Source organism: Sinohyriopsis cumingii, chromosome 1, assembly GCF_028554795.1.
Source record: "Sinohyriopsis cumingii isolate HCF-2022 chromosome 1, ASM2855479v2, whole genome shotgun sequence".
Classification (NCBI taxonomy): domain Eukaryota; kingdom Metazoa; phylum Mollusca; class Bivalvia; order Unionida; family Unionidae; genus Sinohyriopsis; species Sinohyriopsis cumingii.
The window spans coordinates 69237340-69262879 of NC_142961.1; the positions used below are offsets into that span (position 1 = coordinate 69237340).

At 34.7% G+C, this 25540-nt stretch overlaps 1 protein-coding gene across 2 annotated transcripts in view; it reads left to right on the plus strand.

The window, feature by feature from the left end:
* Window positions 1–502: 502 nt before the first annotated feature.
* The window catches only part of LOC149807074 (protein patched homolog 1-like), a 100685-nt gene continuing 75647 nt past the window's right edge, over window positions 503–25540 (plus strand). For both annotated transcript variants that reach the window (XM_089961510.1, XM_089961518.1), the window contains exons 1-5: window positions 503–885; window positions 1204–1396; window positions 18872–19058; window positions 21131–21200; window positions 22355–22455. In XM_089961510.1, coding sequence (XP_089817636.1) covers window positions 781–885; window positions 1204–1396; window positions 18872–19058; window positions 21131–21200; window positions 22355–22455 — 656 coding nt within the window. In that variant the 5' untranslated portion in view covers window positions 503–780. The remainder of the gene's footprint in view (window positions 886–1203; window positions 1397–18871; window positions 19059–21130; window positions 21201–22354; window positions 22456–25540) is intronic.

A 25540-nucleotide genomic window follows, 5' to 3' on the forward strand; every position in this document is an offset into this window, starting at 1 on the left:
TCACGGTAGCTTGTTTCTTTTTCTGTTTCTTCTTACAACAAATGGCTCTGAGCAAAAACAATTCGCTTATTCGACTTGCTATCGTTGAAAACATTCCTCTTTTCACGTTTCTTTAGAGTACCATTTTAGTATAAAACATAAAGGCTCTTTATTTACCTATAAAATTAGATCTCTCCCGACTTCAATGTGTACAAGGAGAATAAACACTACTACGTTGATCGTATTCAGCGTTTGTCACACACACTCGCCCCAGCTAAGCAATTAAAAGCCACCAGATCGTAGCAAAAATGTTGTTTATTTCACTCTGTGGAGGTTCCAACATCTTGGGTGGCCTTCTACCTAGGTGAGCTGTTGCTAAGTAACAGTATGTAAGACCGCAGAATTTGGCTCCTCCTCTCTCTGCTGGTAACCAATAAGCTTGCAGTTTTGGTATTCCAGTTAATGTCAGTTACTTTCTATGGGCGGAGCATCAATGCAAATGTACGAGTGTTTCTGACTGAACGGTTCAGAGTGCATCCAGTGATGGATTCATACTGTGGAATTTACTCCATATCTGCCCTCGCTTAGGAAACTTTTGGCATGGAATACTGTTTAAATTCATCATGTAGCTCCTCAGACAATGATTGTTCAATCTCCATGGTCCAGTTTTGTGGTTTATGCCTGAAAAGGCACAAGATCGCGATTTGGGATTGCGACCCACGGCGTAGGTGAGGTTAAGAGAGACAGAGGTCTGATTCTCCACCAACCCTCCCTCTCGATCTCCGTTTGCAGGGACCTACGATGACCGTGGAGACGAGGAGGGGGTCCAGTAAACATTTGGACGGGGAGTTATTGACGAGGACAAGCTGGGTCAATGCTCGTACCGCCTACAAGCAAGTTGTAAAGGTAAACTTCTCAAAGTTTTCCCTGCATTCTTCCCTCATGTAGAGGAACATGTGGCTTACGAGTTGAGGCACCCAATGGGTGATGTTATTTTTGGTCGTATTTTCGAATCTCAGTACTCTTATTATTTCCAACATAAAGTAACATATCTTATCATGGACAGTCATAGTATTTAATATGTTCTTATTCACGTGCCTTCCTTCATATTTTGCATGGAGTCTTTCTAGCTCATAATAACGAAAATAGGTTACCCTTTTAAAAAAAAAACTAAACACTAGTTATCGGTCTACTTATAATTTTGTTTTGTATCTCTTTTTACAGGGCAAAGTGGATGGAAATAAATGTGCTTTGTGGGTTCGAACGCATATTCAGAGGTACCTCTATAAAGTCGGATGTTTTATTCACTTACATTGTGGAAAAGTGCTCTTTGTGGGATTACTTTTGTTATCATTGTGTTGTATTGGTTTGAAAACTGCGCAGCTCGAGACGAACGTGGAAAAATTATGGGTCGAAGGTGAGTACATTATCTTTTATTTAGTTCATTAATGCTAGTTTGTTTTTTCAAATGGCACATCCTTATTTCGTCACGTGTAGTTTGAGTAGAATGTTTTGATCTGTTTGGTACCCCCGCCGCCATTTTGGTTTGTGACCCAGAAAACGTGAAACTCAATCATGACGGCGTGTGTGGTCTCACTATTTTTGGAAAGGGGAAAATGGCTCCGTTCAAACAGTTTTGGCTAATGTTTTGTGACTACTTCTTGATTTTGACCGCACAGATTCCATCACTAAGCCACGCCATGAATATCATCAATTCATCTTTACGCGGTCAATTACTTCTTAATCTAAAGTTTGTGAACTTTGATCAATAAAACTCCGTAGATTATTACGTGCGAATGTGTTCATTGTTTATACTCTCGAACCATAATTTTCCAAACATGTGAACGAATAGATAATTAATTTAATAGGTTATATGCCTGGATTATAGTTGTGTGCTTTAATAGTAAATCAATGTACTACCGGTAGAATATCCCGTTATCAATTAACAAGCTTGTATTGTACAGCGTTATGATTAGAGATTAGCAACGGTCGCGATCTTACACAACAAAAGCATTATCTGATCGAGATGTGGACACAATGTTGTGTAATTACTGCCTTGGGTAGGAGTATTGGGGTGGGAAATTTGAAATCTAAGATAGCAAAATAAACAAAATTAACCCAGTTCATGTACATTGTAGCTTCTTACTTAGCTTTATTGTACAACATGGAGGCTATCATATCGACTGATCCAATGAGGGATGCAAAGCTAAAGATTTCATTTTGTATGAATAACCAACCATTCGAAACCAAATTTTGTTTCATAAAAACATAAAGAAACAAAACGGGAAAAAAAAATAACATTGTCGCATTGCATTTGAATGTTATCAGTCTGACGGCAACAGTTTGCAAATTTATAAACATTTTGATACTTGATTCAAAGTTTGGTAACTATGTAACAAAGTTGTTGAACATAAATTTGTACTGCATTATACACTGTGATATTACAGTTACAAGTGGTAAATTATATTTAGGAGGTTATTTGTATTAAGCAAGGTTATAAAATAGATTTATAATGAAACATAACATTGTTTTGATAGAGTATATTTTTGTGCGACAATCAATCCACTAAAGTTCTAAAAGTCCGGATATTAATATATTTTCAGAATTTTGCCATTATAGCCATTGGCATGCTTTTTAACATTCATAGAAGCTCAGCAATCTGTTTTATGAGTAGAAGAGTTAATAATAAAAATGTGCATCATACATTCTTATCAAGTTCAATCAATTTGTAATTGTTAAAGAAAAATCAAGGCATAATAGTGACTGTACAGAGGGAGGGAGAGGAAACCATATACATCAAAATAAACCATTTGAAATTGAAACAAGTCCCATTTCAACATTTATGCATATGCATCGGGAACTTTTTGATGTAAAGTCAGCTGTGTATATAAATAGTTAAAGTTTATGTCTCTGTACTCCACTTGTTCAAAAAGGGAAATAGTTTTCAGATGTGTGTATGTGTGCATGCATTAAGTTTACCCGTTAGTCTGATGTAGATTATTGCAAAGCTAAAGGATCCACTTTTGAGCTTTATGTAAATTTTGAAAACTACTTTGTGATAGTAAAACCTGCTTGTATCCAGTCTACCAGTGCTTAATTTTGTTCATGTTTTCTTGTTAAAAAACGAACTTCTTAAAAAATTTTGAGATTACTTCACACACACACACACACATATCGTCAATGCCAGACTCGGACCCCATGTTCTAAATAAGTGTGCATCATATGAACCCGCAATAATAAGCCAGGATATGTGGTTTTCTTTTTAGCTACCCCAACAGTATTTATATTCCTTATATTTCTTTTTAGCTACCCCAACAGTATTTATATTCCTTATATTTCTTTTTAGCTACCCCAACAGTATTTATATTCCTTATATTTCTTTTTAGCTACCCCAACAGTATTTATATTCCTTATATTTCTTTTTAGCTACCGCAACAGTATTTATATTCCTTATATTTCTTTTATATTTCTACATGTATTTGGTGAAGTCCATTGCATTAGAAGGAATATTTTAATTATTTTAGATACTATTTTGTATGCAGCATATTAAAAGAAATGAATATGTTATAATCACTTTTGCATTTTGTGCAAGTGACCTTTCTGGAAAAACTGGCTGAATCACAACTTAGTTGCTCATTATAAGAAGTAAAGAGGATGAACTTGATAACATTTTTATTATCTGTTTAGATTTTAATGTAGCTTCCTGTGAAAGCAGGTAATATTGTTCACAGGTTAGCAGATCTCAGTGAAAAATATGAATGATTTTCTTGGGGTGACTACAGTAGGATGTGACAACAGCAAATTGGCTCAAGTAGTGTAGTACTAACAGAAACTCGGCATCCAGCTGTGGTATATTCTCCATAACAGCTTACAAGAAGAAAACAAAAGATTAACATGACAAGAAAACCAATTACTTGAATAGAAAATTAAATGAAAATAAACAGCAGCCATAATTATAGTCGGTAAGGTTTATTGTCACACCCATATTAATTTGCCGTGAAAATGTTATGCCCACTGATGGACTTGATCTTTTCTCACCTTCACCCATAGCTTACCTTTTTAGGTATCAAAACTTACAACCTTAATATAAATCATATTAGATCTGGGTTTACTCTGTATTTCCAGCACTTACATAGATCTGGGTTTACTCTCTATTTCCAGCATTTACACAGTTCTGGGTTTACTCGGTATTTCCAGCACTTACATAGTCATATGTGTGGTACATAGCATTTTCTCCTAAATCGTGTAGAAAAATCCATTGCCTAGGACAACCAAATATTAATAATACCATTATATGTTTGGTGGAATGTTTAATTTCTGTTTTTTTGCTAATTTCAAACAGAGTAAATGTGTCAACATGTTACACTTTTCATTAGCAGGACTGCTGATCATGTTAAAAGAGTTCATGGCTAAATTTGTTGACAGCAGTCTTGGGACATTTGCTGTAATTTACCAGGCAACCAGAAAAATATGCTTCACAATAATGGAATTTTGTCTCGGCTTTTCTTTCCCGTAAGATTCATCATTGTTCAGAGCCTCTTTACATTTAATTAATACCCCATTTAATTTTAGCAAATTTGTTAATGCCAAAATAGATCATTCAATTCACATTGACCCTGACAAAACCATGATCACTTATATGGATCACATGCCTTGTTTTAATTGTCATTTTGCATTTGGAAAATGAGATGCTTACTAAAAAAATATTTGCTTATAAGATGACTCCATCAGCAAATTGCACAGACCCAGATATGATCCTACATAATGTACTGGCAGATGTGATCTGTGCAGTTTGTTAGGAGTAATCAGTAGCACAAACAACATAGACCCTGATCTGCAGGCATATTATGCTGCCACAGATCAGGATCTTTGTTACTTGCAGTTTGACTCAACTTATAAGTGAGCATATACTGTACATTTAATATGGGTGTTGGTGGGTTTGCAAGCATTTTAACAACTCAAGTAAATGGTGAAAAATTATTTCATTATTTGATGGTTCTTGGTGAGATTTTACATGGTGGAAATCTATTTTTCATTATTTGGTGGTTATCACCTAGCTATTACCATATATACTGGCTTATAAGTTGTCAGAATTGTAAAAGAACAACGATCCTGTTCATCAGTATCATAATGTGCCTGCATATTTGGGTCTGTGTTGTTTGATCTTGATTATTCCTAGGAAACGGCACAAACCCAGATCTGCCAGTGCATTCACAGTGTAATGTGAAGCAAATAAAACTATTGTTGCACATGAGTACAGTAAAATAATAAGAAAGAAATTAGCAAATAATTACTTCTAAAGTTGTCTCAAAATACATTTTGCTGTTTAAACATTACTTTTCTTAGCAGTGGGAAGCCAGTTGATTTACCTGGCAACTTTTACTTTATGTCCGGCTACCTGAAAAAAATTGACAATTTTTGTATAGGTCTAGTTTACAGAGTAGTTAAGCATGTCTAATTAATTAATTAATCATTTCTGTCATTTAATCAGTTGATAAAGGAAACTGACACAAAAATGTTGGTAAAGAGCCTTTCATAATTTAATTGCATTAACTCCCTGGGTTGAAATCAAAGGCTGATACACTCTTGTAATTTAATTGCATTTGACTTGCTGGATTGAAATCAGATCCACTCCTCATAATTGCATTGTCTCACTGGATTGAAATCAGATCCACTCCTCTCATAATTTAATTGCATTGTCTCACTGGGTTGAAATCAAAGGGTGATCCACTCCTCTTATAATTTAATTGCATTGACTCACTGAGTTGAAATCAAAGGCTGATCCACTCCTCTCATAATTTAATTGCATTGACTAACTGGGTTGAAATCAAAGGGTGATCCAGTGTTATATGGGTTGAGCAAAAAAAAAAAAACAATCCACACAACACAGTACACTGAGAGGACAGGGATTACCATGAATGGCCAGATACAATAAAGTGAATAAAACATGAAAATTAGCACTCATCTGACATGGTTTAAAATAAGAAATCAGCACTTGTTTTGGAATAGCATCTTTTACTTGTTCTGTTTCGAAAAAGAATATTTTGGGACATCAGGCTTTGGAGTTTGACCACCCCTGATGTGTGATTCACATAACACTTTTTGTCCGAGTGGGACAACTGGCAATGCCGTTTTCAAAATACAGTGTTCTTGAGAAATTTAATTATCTCCCCAAAAGATGTATGTGCATGTAAATATAGATTCTGCATAAAAGTCACAAATAAAAACATTCTTTTTTAAAGGGCTTATTTCGTAAATCGTACGTGCATGCTTGCTATAAATATAACATATATGTACAGTTGTGATGCTAATGAATAGGAATTAGGAGAAGTATGAACTTTGACCTAGGCAACAAACCCAAACTTTTAAAGATTGCACATCTGGGCATCAAACAAAAATACTTCACATTAGCTGGTAGAAGATAATTTCTACACTGCCTGAAATTTATTCTCTCTGAGTGAGGTTTGAAAGCAAGTTTTCATTTTATTACTCACTGTTTGTGAATTGAGACATAAAATTTGCACCAAGTCTTGATAAAGTAGATGCAGACCTGGGCTGGCTTGGCAAGCTTAAAATTATTTAGTTTATGATTCTGTAGTTCAGAGAAGTACTGTAATAAATGGGCTAGATGGTTTGGTAGATTTTATTGTGGGTTGGGAAAGGGGGGGGGGAGGCACACATACACACACTTGAGACACAGCTTCACTGAATAATGTTGGCTGGTCTGATTCACTTCATTGGGCTTGAGCTGTTTTTCTTCTTTCTCCATAAATCTTGTTGGGGTCAAGGGGGTGAATTTAAACTGATAGATTTTATTGTAACTAGTGGTCTGGCATAATTTTTTAAATGCATGTCTTTTCATTGGAGGGAAGTGTGTTATAGAACATTTTATTATTAAATGCAATTTTTAATGCATGTCATGTTTTTTTCGTTGGAAGGAAGTGTGTTATAGAACATTTTATTATTTAATGCAATTCAGGTACTCATATTTTCTCCATAATGCGCCTACAGATCAGGGTCTGTGCAGTTCGTTAGGAGTAATCAGTAGAACAAACAACATAGACTCTAATCTACAGGAGCATTATGCTATGGTGGATCATGATCTTTGTTGTTTACAGTTGGACTTTTCTTGCAAAAATGAGTATATGCAGTAATTACATGACTAATGAGTTTAAATATTGGTATTTATTTTATTGGGTACAACAGCTTTTGATAATGTAATTGCATATTTTACGCAAGTAAATCAACTAAAAAATAAATGCATTGAAATTATGACAATATACTTTTAAGCATTTAGTCCAAAGTGGTCTGTTTATGGCTGTAGGTATGGTCCATGTAGTCCAAAGTGGTCACTCTATGGCTTAAGCACATTCCATTTTGTATAATGTTGTGTTTGACCTGTAGAAACTATGCCTTCAGTTATGCTTCCAGATGATCGCTGCATATTGGAAATGATAGTACTTGATACAAGTTTATTAGTAAACTCACTCAGATAATGCCATATAATTGAACATAAGCAAAAATAGTTTTGGTTATTAAGCTGTATGACATGAAAAAAAGGCATGCTTGATGCCTTGGTTATTTGGCTGCATGACAACACATGAAGAAAGGCATGCTTGATGCCTTGGTTATTTGGCTGTATGACGACACATGAAAAATGGCATGCTTGATGTCTTGGTAATTTAGCTGTACGATGACTTATGAAAAATGGCATGCTTGATGTCTTGGTTACTAAGTTGTATAACATGATGAAAGGCATACTTGATGTCTTGCTTGGTTATTTAGATATATGATGACACATGAAAAAAGGCATGATTGATGTCTTGGTAATTTAGCTGTATGACACATGTAAAGGCATGCTTTTTAATAATTAATTATAATTAAAACTGGTGGCATACATTTTTGTTTTAAGTTTGAACAGAATAACCAATTATATTTAATGATGTGCAGTTAGTTTCAAGATAAGTCTGATACAGTCTCACCTAGAGCTCTGATATGATATTGATTATTAAATGGAAACCAATTAGCTTTTATGCATCATGGTGTTTTCTTTTAAAGTTTTATGTAACAAAATCATTTATCAACAACAGTTGGTAGTTCCCATATTAAAATGAAAATCTGGGAGAAGGACAGTGGAACCTTTTTCTCATTGGAAATTTTGAGGAAAGCACGATATTTATATTGATTGCAGTGTATAATGTACTTCCACAAAACACTGATTGCAATATAGTGTACTCCCACCAAGTACATAGATTGCAATCTACAGTGTATTCCAACTAAATACACTGATTACAATATACAGTGTACTCCCGCAAAATTCACCAATTGCAATATGCAGTATACTTCTACAAAATACGTATCTCTTACTGCTGGTAATACATTACTGGGGAGTGTGTAGTTTTATCTGTATTTTCAGATGCTTGATGTTATCTTTCATAATACCATATATACTTGCATATAAGACGAGTCCAACTACAAACTGCATAGACCCAGATTTGCTATCACATAATGCAATGGCAGATCTAGGTCTGTGCAATTTGTTAGGAGTAATCAGTAGAGCAAGCAACATGGACCCTAATCTGCAGGTGGATGATGCTACAGAAGATCCAGATCTTTGTTGTTTGCAGTTGGACTGGACTTGTCAGGAAGCATAGATGGTATTATTTAAAAAAATTATTCAAGAATCAAGTAAGAAACTACCCCATGCCATAAACTTATCAGCAGTAAGTTGTTCATACATTCAAATGAATTGGAGTGTGTATGTGTGTACTGGCTACATATAATCAGCAAAGAGGTTTTCTATTCCAGCAAAAATGTAGTTTATGGTGTAGAAATTTTTGTTGAAAGCCAATAAAGTAGGTCAGTTTGATTGCTGAGAGATTGTCATTGTTCGGCAGTACAGCTTCTCACCACCAATGGAGGATTTGTCCTATCACCCTCCACTTTTTGATTGTGAAGAATGATGACTGGGCAAGAAGAACATTCTTGGCTGGTTCAAGTTCAGTAACTTTTAAAGAGAAGCTGTAATTTTTCTGAAACATTTCACCATTCAACCGCCGTTTGGCCTTTAGAGTCACTTGGTGTTGGTGTTGAGGATTTTTATGACCAGACATTAAATTCAGTGGCTGTTAGCTGATGTCAGTTTTAAAATAAGTCAACATTGACTTGTTGGTTATCATGTGCTACATGCAACAAAAACAATAGAAGTTCAAATTCACATTACAACAGTTACTTCAGCACAAAACAAGCTGCTTGTCAGGGCCTTCAGCACAAAACAAGCTGCTTGTCAGGGCCTTCAGCACTTTCAGAATGAGGAGTCCTGGATTCATCACTCATGGAACTCAAGAGTCCCCCACCCTATTTCTAAGACTCCCTGGCATGACCAGCAAGTTCCTCATTTTCAGAAAGATAGAAAGAAAAATGAAAAGATGATCATTTTTTTTATTACATATCTCATTTAAATTCTCATCCTCATAAGCTCACATTAGAGATAACTTTTTTCAGCAATTCACCAAAAACTTTGTATCATGCTACACTCTACCATACATACATTAGCTGTTTTTTTCTTTTCTTTCCGAGTTAGTTCCTTTACTTACCAGTTCTTTGACATAACAGATGTGTATATGATATTCTGGTTAATGAAGTCTTCAATTACAAAATGATCTTCACACCACTTGCAGATACTTTTAATGTATCATTCGATTAAAAAATTTTAGACAGTGATTCTCCCACTCAGGTTTTTAAGGGTTTTTAGTTCTGCTGCTATTTTATCAGTATCGAGTGACAGTGTCAAAACAGCATTAGGTATTCATTCTTAGTGAGAGATCTCTTTGTTGTCTTCATATGTGCTTTTACTTTTGTCTGTTTTTTACTTTTGTCTATTTTGGGGGCTTTTGTAACCAATAATGTCATTTTCATTGCAAGTCTTTTTCATTAAACAAGAAATGGATTTTGCCAAGTCATTTTTGAGTCTAAGTAATATTCTGCCATCTTTTAAAATGTGTCAGCTGAGTCTGTAGTGTCCTAGTCTTAATCACATGTACTGAAGTAGTAGTAATTAATATTATTGTTGTTATTGTTATTATGATGGCATATTAGTGATTGGATGGTATTGGCCAACTAAGACTGAGAAAACTTTGATTACTTTCATGATTTATATTTGCATCCTCATTTAAACACTGTTAAAACAACAACTGGTCTCAATGCTTACAATATATATTCAACTGACTATAAGTTTCTTTGAAGTCATCACATCAGAGAAGGGTTATCATTAATTGGCCAGCTTCATGCTTTACATGGCCTCATGCCTAATTACCCAAGTCTGACCATGACAGATCATCTACTACTGACCAAAAATATAAAATGAGACACCTCACAAGGACACCTAACACAGAAAAAAAAATTGTGTACTCTGAGAAGTAAATAGGTATATGTGATGTGGAAGTTCAGGTCCCTCGGAACTTTGCTTATGTTGTTATGAAACACCAAACCAGACAAAAGTTTTTGTTGTAAATAAGCTATTTATGCCTTTAATAATGTTAGAACAATTCGGTAAAATACTTGCCAATTATATGCAGTCTTTGTTTATATGCTTAACACAAGGCAGAGCATATTATGTTATGATATTCTGTCAGTTCATATGTCTGTTGCCAATAACTTTAATTGTGCACCATCAGCAGTTATTGAGTTTTGGGGATAGCTTTGCAAATGCAGTAAGGAAGAACTCTATCAGTTTTGGGCTTAAAAACTGAAAGGTCAAGGTGAGTGTGACTGATAGTTTCCACACACTCACTGAAGTTCTCCACTGTCTGCATTCACCAAATGTTTTGGATTGTTTTCATTTGGTTTAAGAAAGAATCCTGTTGAATGTGTGCTCTAAAGGTCAAGGTCAGTATGAAATGAGAAAAATGGTATTCACATAATAAGTTGAGTTCTCCAGATATTTTGAATTATTGCTCTTGATTTAGTGAAGAGCCTAGTTGAGTTTGTAATGAAAAGGTCATTGTGACTAAAGCAATAGCAACAGCTTCCATGCAATGACATGAATTTTACCTCCTTCAGCAACTGATTTTTATTGATGGTATGCACTTGGATAAGAAAAAGTCATTGATTTTGGGGTCAAAATGTCAAAGTCACTGGCTGATTGAGGAAAATGGTTTTGCACATTAGCATTAGTTCTACCTCACAGACCTGCACCAATTTTGTGGATGGCTTCTATCTATGAAAAAGAAGAAACCTGTCAATTTTGGGGTCAAATGTCAAAGGTTAAGGTCACTGACAAAAAATAAAAATGTTTTCTGCACAAAAGTAGCAGTTATTTAGAGAGAGGAGTAATGTATTAAATGTAGGTGGTCATATTATGTGCCATTTACAGTGACCTTTCTACAGCTCTTGAGTAGCAAGAAAAAGGGAAAATTAATTTGAAATATCAGGATTAGAGGTTGTCACAAACTTGGCAAAGCCTCATTCCACAAATTTTGACTTGGGCTGGGGGTGGGGGTCCCTATCACACTCGATGCATATAATACATTCTATTGAAATCAAATAACTATAACAGGCAACTTCACTTTTAGGTTATATTATGTACTCACAAGTTGGCGACTGCTCCGGTGGCCTAGTGGTTAAAGCATCCGTCTTGGAAGCGGGAGGTCGTGGGTTTGAACCCTGGCCAAATCATACCAAAGACTTACAAAATTTGGTACTTACTGCTGCCTCGCTAGGTGCTCAGCATTAATAGGTTAGTGTTATGACAGGTCGGACTGGTGCCAAGATAATGTGACTGGATGGGAAAACATGCTACATGTCTGCAGCATGATGCCCCCAGTGCTAGACATCACTTTAAACTGCCACACTGCAGATATCGTAGCGATGTGACTGAAAATTTGTAAAGCTACGTTAAAAATACTAATCACATACACACACAAGTTGGCTCAAACTGCAAACTGCATTGACCCAGATATGGTGTTACATAATATAATGGCACATCAGGGTCTATACAATTTATTACAAGTAATCAGTAGAGCAAACAACATAGACCCAGATTTATCTGTGCATCATGTGATAGCAGATCATGGACTGCGCTGTTTCCAGTTGGACCTGACTTTAATCGTGTTTGTATCATGCAGTAAAACCTGTCATGATGGACACTTCCATATAAAGAGATGACCATTGAAACCTTTTCTGCATTTCACTTGTATATATGAGAGTTATTAAAATTCACGTTCACCAATGACAACATTTTGAGGTCCATTTAGCAACCTGCATAAAAAGGTTGCATTGTGATTCATTTTGAGCATTTAAGATGAACTAATCCATACATAAAGATGTCCAATAATTTTGTGTTTTGATATTGCTAGGGAATCACTTATGTTAGAAACTGCAAATGGCTACTTGTTATGGGTTTAATACCATTTTCAGTACATAAAATGGTATACATGGCAGCCAGTATATTTGGATGACGAAGAACCCGGGAAGATCATGGGAAGAACAACCAACCCACAGGAAGCTACTGGCAAGCTTTCTCACATACCCATGTTGGCAGAGTTGAGACTTGAACCCACATGGACAGAGGTGAGGTGTCTCTGATCTGTAAAGGAGAGTGCATAGACCACTTGCCCAGCAAGGGGCCCAAGTCTGGGGACAAAACCTAGTAGTTACGGATTTTCATGCATGTACTTGGAATGTGACCGTGTCCATCATTTTGGGAAATTTTGAAAATAAATGGGAACAAAATTTCTTGGGGAAGTATTAATTTTTAAATATTTTTAATTTGGACAGGCGTCACCATCTATTTTCGTTTTGACAGGAGCTTATATTTCATTGGGACAGGGGCCTGTTTTCAACCCCTGTAAAAATAACTTGTTGACTCCTTGAAGTTGATTTAACATGAAACTCTTAGCTTTCAAGGCATAATCCTAGCACTTGCAACTGGTCATTAATTATAATTATTCAGTGCAAATGTTACTACAAGTTTATTTTATTCATTGTCCTGAATAAGTCACTGTATCATGCTGTTGTTCTCTGTGCTTCCCAAATACAACATTTTTGAAGCTGCTGGGCTCCAGACACAAGATTTGACGGACCCCATGTACACAAAACAGCATAGTTAAATTCATTGTTATTTTTGTGGTATTCATTTTAATGGATGCTATTAAACCTGGACATGATTTTTCTCCGTTTTAAAGCGGAATTCCACTTCACTCTTGACGTCAATCAGATTTTTCTTAAAAACAGTCTGGTCGGTCCCATTCCATAACATCCCTTGTAAATTAATCGTTCCATATATTAGTTAGCACACAACTCGTATAGAGTGTTCTGATTAGTCAAAGGTTTAAATTCATCGAATGAATTTTCATGTAATGGAAACTGATGGCAATGGAAAGAAGAAGCATGCTTGCAAAACATGGTGTCCCGAGTTTTTGAGAGAGACCAAAAACGCATTTTACACTCGAAAAGTTTAGATAAATGTTTAAAGAATGCATGGAAATGGGAATGGATGGAGCAAAAGGTTGACAGAAATTTAATTGATCAGTTTATATAAAAAAAAACTGAATGCTAGAGGACTGGCATTTTGTGACCTCTACAAGAAAGATCTGAATCATGGTAATTGCAGTTGGAGGAGAAGCTGCATACGGAAAAATTGAGGCTCAGAAGGCATCTGGAAAAAGTGCAATTAATTACAATAAGAAGAAAGATTTCTTGTATGAGAGAACAGATGTAGCCCTCTGCCAGAATATGTGCACTGCATGTCACCAGTACAAGCACCAGCTTGAAAGGAAAAAGGCTCTCATTGAAAAGGAAAAGAAACGATTGTACATTGAGCCAAACAAGTCAGTGGTGACAAAAAAGAAGGCTAAAGAAATCTTTGCCAAAGCTGCAAAAAGAGCCCGACTGGCATATTAACAGGTTGTGTCCATTGGAGAAAAAGACATGTTAATGTATGGGATTATTTGTATATAATCACTGTACTTGGGTGTATATTTTACAGATTTGTTATGAAAAGAGAGAAGTATAATATATTTGCTGCAAAAATGTACAAATTATTGTGACTTAATTACGATGTGAACACTGACATGCACAATGAAATAACTTCAGCATAAATAGCATTGGATAACAAATTCATGTGACAATATAAATATTGTTAAATTATTGGAGACAAGTTGAACAGTTATTTTAAGTTAAATGATTATTTTGGTTTATTTTATGATCATAAGCTGCATCAGAAGCAGTTTTGTTTACGAGTGTAAAATGCGTTTTTGGCAAGGGGCCTTTGGCCACCTGGACCCCCTTGAGACCCTCTTGGGGGGAGGACCCCCAACCCCAACCTCTTTACAGTCTTTCAGCTTTTTTTCTATGGGAGACAATCATCACTGCAAAACCATGAATAAAAAGACCCAACAAAAAAATCTTAACTTAGCCAAATTTTTTGTGGAGGAATATCCATGGATTAAATGTGTATGACGAGCATGCTACTTTGACTTATGCGTGAAAGGGACCAATAGTTGTCATGACATTAATTTGTATCATTGAAATCTGTAAAGCAGGTCATTCAGTAAAGCAAGCTATTTATGTCGATTTCTGCTCATGCATTCTCACAACTAATCTCTGTAAAATAAAAATAATAAACCCATCTTGTTTGAGTATGTCAGATAATTAATGATGAATTTTGCTTGAATGGACCTCCTTGGTTTATTTCTGTGTTGCATGTAGGCTTACACTATCATGATTGATGCACTTGGAAATGTAGATGCACATATGCGCTGAACTAAGTGGGTGGGCCACTTATTTCATTTTGGTAGATAAGGAAAATGTCATTACAGCACGTCTCAGATACCATCACATATTCAATGGTTAACACTCCGCACTTCATTGCATTTGATTTTGCAGAAATGCTATCATCCACTTCACTTCTACTTAATTCATACATATGGAAGAGCAATTTGGGGGGCTTTCTTTGTAGAACTGGTTAATAGCATTAATAGTTTTTCTGGAACACACACAAATTTGATTCAAAATTCTGATGTACACATTTACATAAAGTGTCAGGTTGATTCAAATATAGGGAAAGAATGCACTCGCTTATGAAGCCAAAATAAATGGTTTAGAAAAAACAACTAAAGTAGGAAGGTCCATTCAGTTTGTTTTAATACTTTTTTTAAGCCTTGTCAATTCATTTCACAATTTCTGTTACCATATGTACTTGCTTATTAGTCGAGTCAAACTGTAAACAGCATAGATTCTGATATGCCATGGCATAATGCACATGCATATCAGGGTATGTGTTGTTTGGTTCTACTGATAACTCCTTACAACCTGCACAGTCCCTGATCTGCCAGCGCAAACTGGGTCTTTGCTGTTTGGAGTTGGATTTATAAGCCATTCTATACGATATAAAGCTACTGGTTGAGAGGTGAAAAATGGGGCATGGTCTGTGCACATTTTTATTGTGTGTGTAAGTTATAAAAAAATTTATGGATGGGACTGTTAAAATATGGTAGGTCAGCTTTACTAGGAACCACACATGGGGTGGGAGGGGTCTGAATGGAAAAAATATTAATTTATTTTATTTGATATGTTTTTACTCCATGTTATGACCATTAGACAAGTCCACTAAGTCATCAAGTTACAGGTTGTATCATTGTTGTGATGCAATAAGCTTCTGATTGATCAGGATTGCTTTGTGCTTCAACAGCTCTAAGCAGACATTGTACAAAAAATTAAGCATGCATCACTGTTTAACTCTGATTACTCAAAGACATAGAAGGTGATAATTACTGAATGGTATGATATAAATATAAGTGCCATAAATTTAAATATTGTTGAAAATGGCTGAATTGAGAAATTAAGACAATGACCATACAGACCTTCTCTGAGGATTACCGAGAGTTGTGGCCATAGCAATTAAGACACGAAGACTGCACAAGAAAATTTATTATCATATTGCTTTGTACCCCAGATAAAAATAGTAGCTTCAAAATTAATAAAATTTTAAAAATGATTACATTTTTCTTACTCCTGATAGAGCTAATGTATGGGTTAATCTTTTTTGAATCATAATGGATAAATGTGTGCATGTTGAAAATGAACATAAAAACAGCAAAAAGCACATACCATGGTCTGCCAATGCATAATGTGCCAGCAGATCTGTCTTTGCAGTTTGTTATGAGTAATCAGTAGAACAAACAGCACAGATGATAATCTGCAGGCACATTTATTAATGCTTTGGCAGATCGGGATCTTTGCAACAAGTATATGCGGTATTTATTTATGATGTATATTGTCAGTAATTGTTATATGCTCTATTTCCATGTACAACACATGGGGTAGTTCGGGACATGTGATTGTGGGATTCACAATAATTTGAAAAAAAATCATGCCAAAAAATAAATTGAGTGCACAAATATTATGCACAAGTTTTGCAAGCCCTGCCTTGTTTAGTTTGCTGATTATGCTCTGTATTTAGACCCTCCTTTTATGTTTCAGTTCTAGAATAGACCATGTAACGCACATTCGGCTGCATATCCATTCTGACTTGCCTAAACTTTTATTTGCAGTCATATAAAAAGTTGTTCCTTAATGTGTGAAGTCTAATGTTTATTTAGTCTCTTGCCCATGTTGATTCGCTTGTTTACACAGGCACCTGCCTTGGGTTAGGTTGTCATAAGCTCTTTAAAATGAATCACACAAAAAGGGGGAAAAATGGAGCTTGCTAATTTCCCACCAAAGTCATGTTTATAGAGACATCTTCATTTACTGTAAATATTGGCACAAGAACAAGTTGTTTTCTCCCTTGGAATTTAGCAAAAGCATGCAGGTTAGTCATGTTTGAAGTTGTTCCATTTTTTATAGAAAAGTTATGTTTGTTATAATAATCAGGTAGGTGATATTTGTAAAAAAATGTGTTTTAAACAATCTGAACGCAATCACTTAAAAAAAATGTCCACAATTAAGAAATAATTTTGTCATAGGTCGATGTCTGTATTTATTATTTGGTAATTACAGGTCTTAATGTTCATAATTTTAAAAATTTGTAATCTTTTAACAGACATTGAAATACTGTTGGTTATCTTGAAGAAATAGTCGTCACTATTTAGCTGTGTGTGTGTGTAGAATTTGTTATGTAAGTCTCAGTATGCATAATTATTTGTTTGAGTCACAACTTATGACTTGGAGAATTGGTAATGGGCTCAAAATCAGTACCATCAACAGTTTTCTGGCTTTCATTCACTTTATAGACTTATGCACTATCATCAGATGCTAAATCAGTGATCCAAAAAATTCCTTGCTCTCATATGTTTTAATCAAGCAACAGTTCCCAGTATTTTGCTCCAATTGAGAGGGACTAGAATCAGATGAGGTAAACACATTCTATTCCTGGTTGAAAACCAGCAAGGGAGGGGGTGTTTCTTTTTACCTCAACATGTTTCATGTTGAAGCCAGCAGATAGTGGAGCATGAGGAGGGAATTAGCCAAGGAATTCTTGCAGACCACACACATGAATCCGCTGGCCCAACATTGTATTGGAACAAGGATGGAAGTAGGAAAACACAATGTACTTGATTGAACACTGCTCAAAACATGCAAAAGGAACTCTTATCCTCAGATACTGGATTTCCTGTACATATGGACATTGTAAATCTCAGTTTTGTTACACCTTTAGTAGAACCTTATCTTGTGATCATCCTGGAAATAAGACACCTCTTTAATAGAACCACATTTGGCATGGTAAATTTACCATATACAGTATATATATATATATATATATATATATATATATATATATATATATATATATACACACACATACATACATACATACACACATACATGCATACAACACCAAACTCCTTTTCAAAGCGCAAAGCAACTCATCACAGACCTACATGCCCCTATGGGCAAAAACGTCTATAATTTAAATGATGATGAACTCCTTTTCATATTAAATGTTGCCATTTCCATAATTGATCTTAAATTATTTGGGATGTTTTACTATAGCTGTAGGATTTTTAATTAACTTGGAGGTTTTGATGTAACTGGGATTTTGAATTATTTGGGACATTTCAGTGTAACTGGACGTTGTTGTCTTAGTACACTTAGTTCAAGTCATCACTTGAGAAATTTGTTGCGTTTTTTTTTTTTAAAGTTAAAAGGCAATAATACTCCTCCATGCAGCCAGTTGTGCCATAACTAACACTTTTGACTCAAACTTTTACTGAGGCAATTGGAGTCAAGTTCCTTGCCCTAAGTACATGTAGCTGACCCAGACTAACCTGGTTGTAGGATTCAAACCACACCTTCCTTGGCTTCTATTTATTAAAAAAAAAAATATGTTAACCATAATACATTGCATTTTTGTTGTATTATGATTTGTTCCAGTGTTTGTTACTGAAACACATCACATTTTCAGTATGAATTCTGGCAACAATGGATTTTAGCACATCTGCTTGCCCAAGTGGTTGTCCAGAAGTAAGTGGCAGGTTACAATTGTGCAAGTCAGCTGAAAGCAGACAGAACAGAAGGTGAACAATAAATATTTACCCTTAAAAGTATAAAATAAAGCTTTGCCATTATTTCAGAATTGTCTTCTCTTGTATCTTGAAAACTGCAAGATATTAAAAGACTTAGAAACACTTTAAAGACCAGAGAAATCACATTTGAAAGGCTCATTTTAAACCCATTTTCATTCAGATGAATACTGTATAGGCACGATTTCCCGCCAGATTACTCATTTTGTGTTTTTATTATCTGGTTGTAAATTGCAAAGTTCATCTTTGCATAAGGAATTTTTTTTGCGAAGATTAGATGGGCAAATTGTTTCCTTAGAAGTTTGGAAATATTTTTGTATTCCTGTTTTGTCAAGATCGTATGTAATAAAATAATTTTGTTGTTTCAGAGGGTGGCAGGTTACAAGAAGAACTGGAATACACATTGAAAACAGTTGGAGAGGGAAGTGGAATAACAAATGAACTTGTGATACAGACCCCAAAATCAGGGTTTAATATATTAACTCAGGAGTCCCTAAAACAACACCTTGAGGCCCTTATTCGGGTGTCTAAGATTGAAGTTCAGTTATATGGCATGTAAGTATTCAAATTTCAGAGCTTTTATTTGACTTAATATAGAATGGCTAACTTTCAGAATTACAACAGATTCTATTTGGAACTCTCCAATGTTTGTGAAGTGTTGGCAGTGTTGTAAGGTGTCGGCAGTGTTCACACTCTCATTGGTACTTGTAATGCTTAAATTCTAAGGAATAAAACTTGATTTGAAAATTAAAATGTGCATATTTTGTTTGGCTTATTTCGGAAGAACTCGTTTTAAATACATTGTGAATTTTTAAATCTCATTATTTCGTTTCAGAATTGCAATTATGATATTTATGGAATTGTTTTTTGTACACAAACAGCATTTTATATGTTTTGTATTGGAAGTTATTAGTACCTTTTTTGCCAATCCCATTTGCATTTTTTGCAGTGGAAATGTGTTTCAACCGTAAACTTTACTATATGTACAGGATGATCTTATTGATGCAAAGCGATTGGTCTCGCTGTATGATCTACATAATAATGTATATTCTCACTTATAAGTCAAGTTCAGCCGCAAACTGCATAGGCCTGGATTTGCTGTCACATAAAACAAACTCATTGATAGTGAAAAGTATCAAACAATTATTTTTAAACTTTTTTTTGTTTTGTGGTGAGGTTAAAGTATTGCATAAGATGGTTGATTTAAGGAAAGGAAAGAAAGAAAGAAGGAAGAATTGGTAAATGGTATGTAAAGTGTCACATAAATCACTTGATAACAAATTTGCTCTAGGTCCAACCCTAAAACATATAAATACATATAGACTGCCAACAAACACTGCAAGTGGCAAAGGTTTGAGGCATCATGTGATGGTACAGTAAATTTCCTTATGCATATTGATTGGCTGGTAAAAAAATGTTGAAGTTTCATTGGAGCATTTTACACGAGTGCTTATTTTAACTAAAGTGTATGAAACTAGTTGAATGATTTCTATATAAGCCTTGGCAGACAAGACATAGGAATCATTTGGTGTGGGATGTCGCAGGTTTGAATCCAAGCTGAGTTATCATAATAGAAATTTATAACAATGGTACTAACAGCTGCCTCGCTTGGCACTCAGCATTATGAGGTTAGTGTTTGGATTGGTCGGCCTGGTGTCAGGATAAAGTGACTGGGTGGGACATCATGCCACATCTGTGCAACATGATGCCCCAGTGCTAGACATAGTATAAACTGCCACATTGCAGACGTCATTGAAATATGACTCAAATTGTTAAAGCTACTTTAAAAAAATAAAAAATAAGACATGCACTTATTGATATGACTAAGGAACAGATCTAAGGTTCTACAGATATATATATATATATATATATATATATATATATATATATATATATATATATAACAAAACAATACAGAACTTTTCATAATAATCCTTGAAAATTGCTTTAGTTTAGCCTAAAATTCAACCATGGTCAGGTAACTTTTGCACATATACTTGTTGTAACTTTCTGATTATGACACTTACAAATACCATATATACTCTCTGATAAGTCCAGTCTAATGTAAACAATATAGACCCTGATTTGCCATTGCATAATGCACAGTGGATCAGAATCTTTGTTGCTTGTTCTACTGATTACTCCTAACAAATTTATTGACCTGGCACATTATGCAGTGGCAGATCTGGGTCTATGTAGCTTGCATTTGGATCCAACTTACAGGCAGATATATAGGGTAGGCATAATGGTTTTGTATGCAGTTTTCATTTATCAAGTTATTAAAAGTCTGAAATGGGTCAAATTAATTTCAGATCAATGACATTATGTGATAAATACAGGTATAGCATAATTGCATACCATAGGGTCTATTCTAGAGATGAATATTTAGGGTTGAAAATTATCTCCTTTATTTGAACAAATTTGGGAAATATTTTAAAGATATGAACTTTACCAAAGAATTGAAGGTTTGGCCTGTAGATTTGATCTGTGATCTTCATGCGTTCGGATTTCTGTGTAATTTTTTGAGAAATTTATATAAATCTTTTAATTGCACATCCAAGAATGGACCCTTCATATCATTCTTCTAAATATATTTTATTCGTAATACTATTGATTTTTATTTGCAGAACTTGGAAAATGACAGATTTGTGTTATGTTGCGAATTTCCCTGTGTTTGACATCCCTTATATTCAAAATGTAAGTGAATTTTTAACTGGTAGATAAAGTGGACTATACTTATAATGTTTGAAGCAGTTTGTCAGAATAGTCGGATATTTGTTTCAATATAAATACTTGGGCAGTACATAGGTATGCGTTTACGTATAAACCATGTACACAGTTTAGATTTGCCTATTGATGTCAGCTGAAACTGTTTGATCAGACCAATGTACCGAATTTAACGTGCTTGTGAAATCTGGGGATTTGTAGGATCTGATACATTTGAAAAAATGTATTTTTCATTCCTTAGAATGTATAGTGAATGTCAAAAAATGTATCCCTCTGTATATGGTATGCAATGAACATGGTCGGTTCTCATTAGTTATTAACCTTAGAAGTAGCATGATAATCTATTGGGATAGATTGGTTTGTGGTTATGGAGAAAAAATGACTTACCATATATATTCTCTCTTATACAAACAGTTTTGTGATAATTCTTAAGAAATAAATGGATACTAGAAGTAAAAGCTATGTTACATGAACATAATGATGGATTTAGCTACATATGGAGAAATCGGAATTTCGTGTCAGTTGAATAGTTTACAAAATCTGTAAAAGTACATCTTAAAGATCGGTACAGGCAGCTAATATCAATATGTCATCTAAATTACATGTTATATAAAACTAGTTTGGGTTTATAAAAGTTCTGTCATTGCCCAAAATATATCTAAAAGCTTCATTAAGTTTAGAACTGCAAATCTTTGGTTTCTTGTTGAAACTGGTTGATGGGATAATGTTTCCTAAAATGAAAGGTATTGTAATCTAAGTCAGTTACAAGAAATAGGGGATTAATATCACTATCTTCTATTGTGTTTTTGTGCAAATTGTTTGACATGATTTCAGATTGCAGTAAAATACATTTTTATACAAACAGGGATACAACGAATTTGTGACTAATGTAATGTGAATTTGTATACACAAGGATATATGATATATAAGTTAATTAGAGGATATTATTTAATGTGCTGTTGATGTTCATTATAAACATCTTTTAGTGTACATGTACTTTATTATCATTGTTATATAGATACACCATTTGTGTTATTGTGAGAAGTATAAAATAGTACTGTAATTAATATATTGTCCCACAATTTAGATTTATTGTTTTGCAAAAAAAATTATTTTCCTTTCAGCTTTTGGAAGTGATTTTGCCATGTGTGATTATTACTCCATTGGACTGTTTCTGGGAAGGAGCCAAAGTTCTAGGACCTGAAAACTCTTTGAACACTTTGAGGTAAGTTGTCATTTCTCAATTGTAGTAATTGAAATGTATGTCATAGTAATTGTGAAGAAATCTGTATTCATAATCCAAGTGTCCTGGGTATAATTCCCATCTTGACCAGCCTGTGTCATCTGCCTCAGTATGCATTGAGAAGGACATTTGGCTTCCATTCTGTCGTTATGATAATAGCCATTAAAGTGCTGAAAGTATGGTTAAACTAAACCAGCCAACCAACCAACCAACCATCAGTAAGCAGAACTTTGCAATAAAGACTTGTCATCACAGTGTCTTTGAATATTTTCTGATGTCAGAAGATATGTTTGAAGTTTCAGAAAAAAAGTTTAGACTCAATATGGTGATGGGTAATTGTTGTTGGTTTGTGGGCTTAATGCCATTTTCAACACAAGGTAGGCTATATATGGTGGTCAGCATAACTGGTGACAAGAACCTGGGAAAGTCCTGGTAAGAACCACTGAACCATGAGAAGCTACTGTCAAGCTTTCTCACATACCCACATTGGCTGAGCCTGAAATTTGAATGCACATGGACAGATGTGAGATGGTAGTGATTTGTAAAGCATGCACTTCAGACAACTCAACCATCCAGGGTTCCTGGTGAGGAGAGTTTCTGCAACAGTTAGTTCATGCCCTCATAATTGCATGGATGAACACTTGATTATTATAAATACACACATGGAGAAAAGAATGATTCCAAAAGAGTTGCCTGTCTTATATAATTTCCAGGTACCTATAATTAATACATAAGGTAGTTACTGTCATGTATAATGGGTGGATTGTCCCAGCAATTAGCCCAAGGCCAGCTCTGTTACAAACATTTATTAAGAAGTAATGTATAATTGTGGACAAATTGTCCTGATGTCATGCAATACCAGCTTGAAGACTTTTGTGCTCATTTTCTTGTTCCCATTGACAAAACTTAATTCCTTTTCAAGGCTCCTACCTTTTCTTAATCAGTCTATCTTCTTAGCATTCTGTGTGGTCCACCATTCTGTACAATTTCCAACTATATGGTAGTTATTGTGAGACCACTGTTGTGTTGCACCAGGTATACTTTGAACAAAAAGTACTGGCAGTTAAACTGGCATCCTGTCTAATCATCATCATTTGTACTAACAAATCTGTTGACCCTGATCTGCCAGTGATTCCACAAGGCAGATCAGGGTATAACTTATTCTCTCATGTGCTTTGCAAATTGTAAGCAGGTATATACAGCATGTTGGGCCATACAGAAGTACTATTGTGGGGTTGGCTTTTGTTCTGACAGGCAAGTCAAGGAGAGGATAGAGGGGAAAATGGCAGTATTTATATATTGAAAACTGCACACCATAAAATCTTTAATTACAAACATGGGGCTAGTGGCCCAAGATATAATTAAAGTGGAAATGATCAGACCTCCTTCCAACAGAGTTCCACATTGAGTCTGTAGACTGGTTTTCAGAAGTGAATGTGATATACATGCTTTGTTTTTCATGCATCTCTTTTACTGTTTTATTTTTTTTTTAAAATGTTTTTACTTGTCACCTAATTGCACTATTCATATAGAATGCTGACATATGTAAACTAAATAGTTAGGTAAAAGAAAGATCTACCATGTAAATTATTTGAACAATGAAAGGAGATAAATGAACTAGTAACTTCATAGTTCATTTGGTGTTTAGTAAGTGGTGGATATTTTGGACATTAGATTGGCAGGCTCCTATTTCACCAATGCAAGTCGTAAAGTTAAGTATAGACTTTGGAAATTTTATTAGTCAGTTTTAAGTTGAGCTTGAAATTTGGCCAATTGGATCACTGGATTCCTGTCTTTAGTTCTCTTGGTGAATTCATTTTCTTCAGCTTGTAGGAGTTCTTGTGTAAAATATGGTAATAAATTTTATTTCTGATTTACTAATAAATAAAATACTTGGTGCAGAGGATGCATCTTAACTTGTTGTGAAATGAAATTCAAGTAGAAACTAATTAACTCAAATATTTATGACTGCATCAAACTACAGTGACTTGAACCATCAATCCCTGAAAGTAATTAATCCCTGAAAGTAATTAATTCCCCTGAAAGTAATTAATCCCTAATGAGTTTGAGATATCAAGATTCTTCTTGTAATGGGAAAAATGAAAGGAATTACAGAATGTAAAATTACTTTATGATGTGTTGACTGTCAGCAGTATTCGTGAATGGTTGAATGTCATTGGTGCTTCATAACTTGATGACGGTTGCGATGATATGATGAAAAAAGTTGAGAATCCTAATTATTTACTCACATAAGCTGTTTAAGTTCAATTTTTTGCTGTCTTGCAAATTTAAACAATAAAAAGAATGAAATATGTTCAGAAATGGTCATTGTAGATTTCGCACAAGATCATAAGTCAAAAGAGATTCTTCCCAAGAGGGACATAAAATTCCCTAATGTCGATTTGTATGAGCTAGTTCATTTCCTGGCTGTAAGGAATACCCTTGTATAGGTTTTTGTGTCTTACTTAAATATTGCCACTCAGTCTTGACAATTCACAACCTTAATGAGACCCACCTGTCAGTAATATCTATAAAGAGAAACAAGTAATACATTGTAATTATTGTTAAGAAATGTAATGCCAAAATGGAATGTTTTGGTTGACAGCCACTGCTATTTCAAAGGTCAAATAAAGAACTTCACAGTTCCAGTAATATCCATTCACAGTCGGGTTTGGCTGAAAGGTCCCCTGTGTTTAAGAAAAGTTACCTGTAATCATAATACAGTATTATTTCTTGATGTATAGTGAAAATGATTTGGTTTAAAAGATTCATTGCAATAGTATCACTCAGTTTATATAGGACCAACCTAATCTGTCTGAAGAAGTAGTTAAGTCAAATTTACTTTTTCTGCATTTATGAAGCTTGACCAGTGTTATAATTTCTTATAGGGACCATACTGTTTAGCCAGTCTGCAGGGGAAGTTTTATCAGTTTTATAATTTCTAATAAGGACCATAATGTGTAGCCAGTCTGCAGGGGAAGTTTGATCAGTGTTATAATAGTGTCTAGGGACCATAGCATCTGGCCTGTTTGTAGGGGAAGTGTTATAAATGTATATGAGGACCATA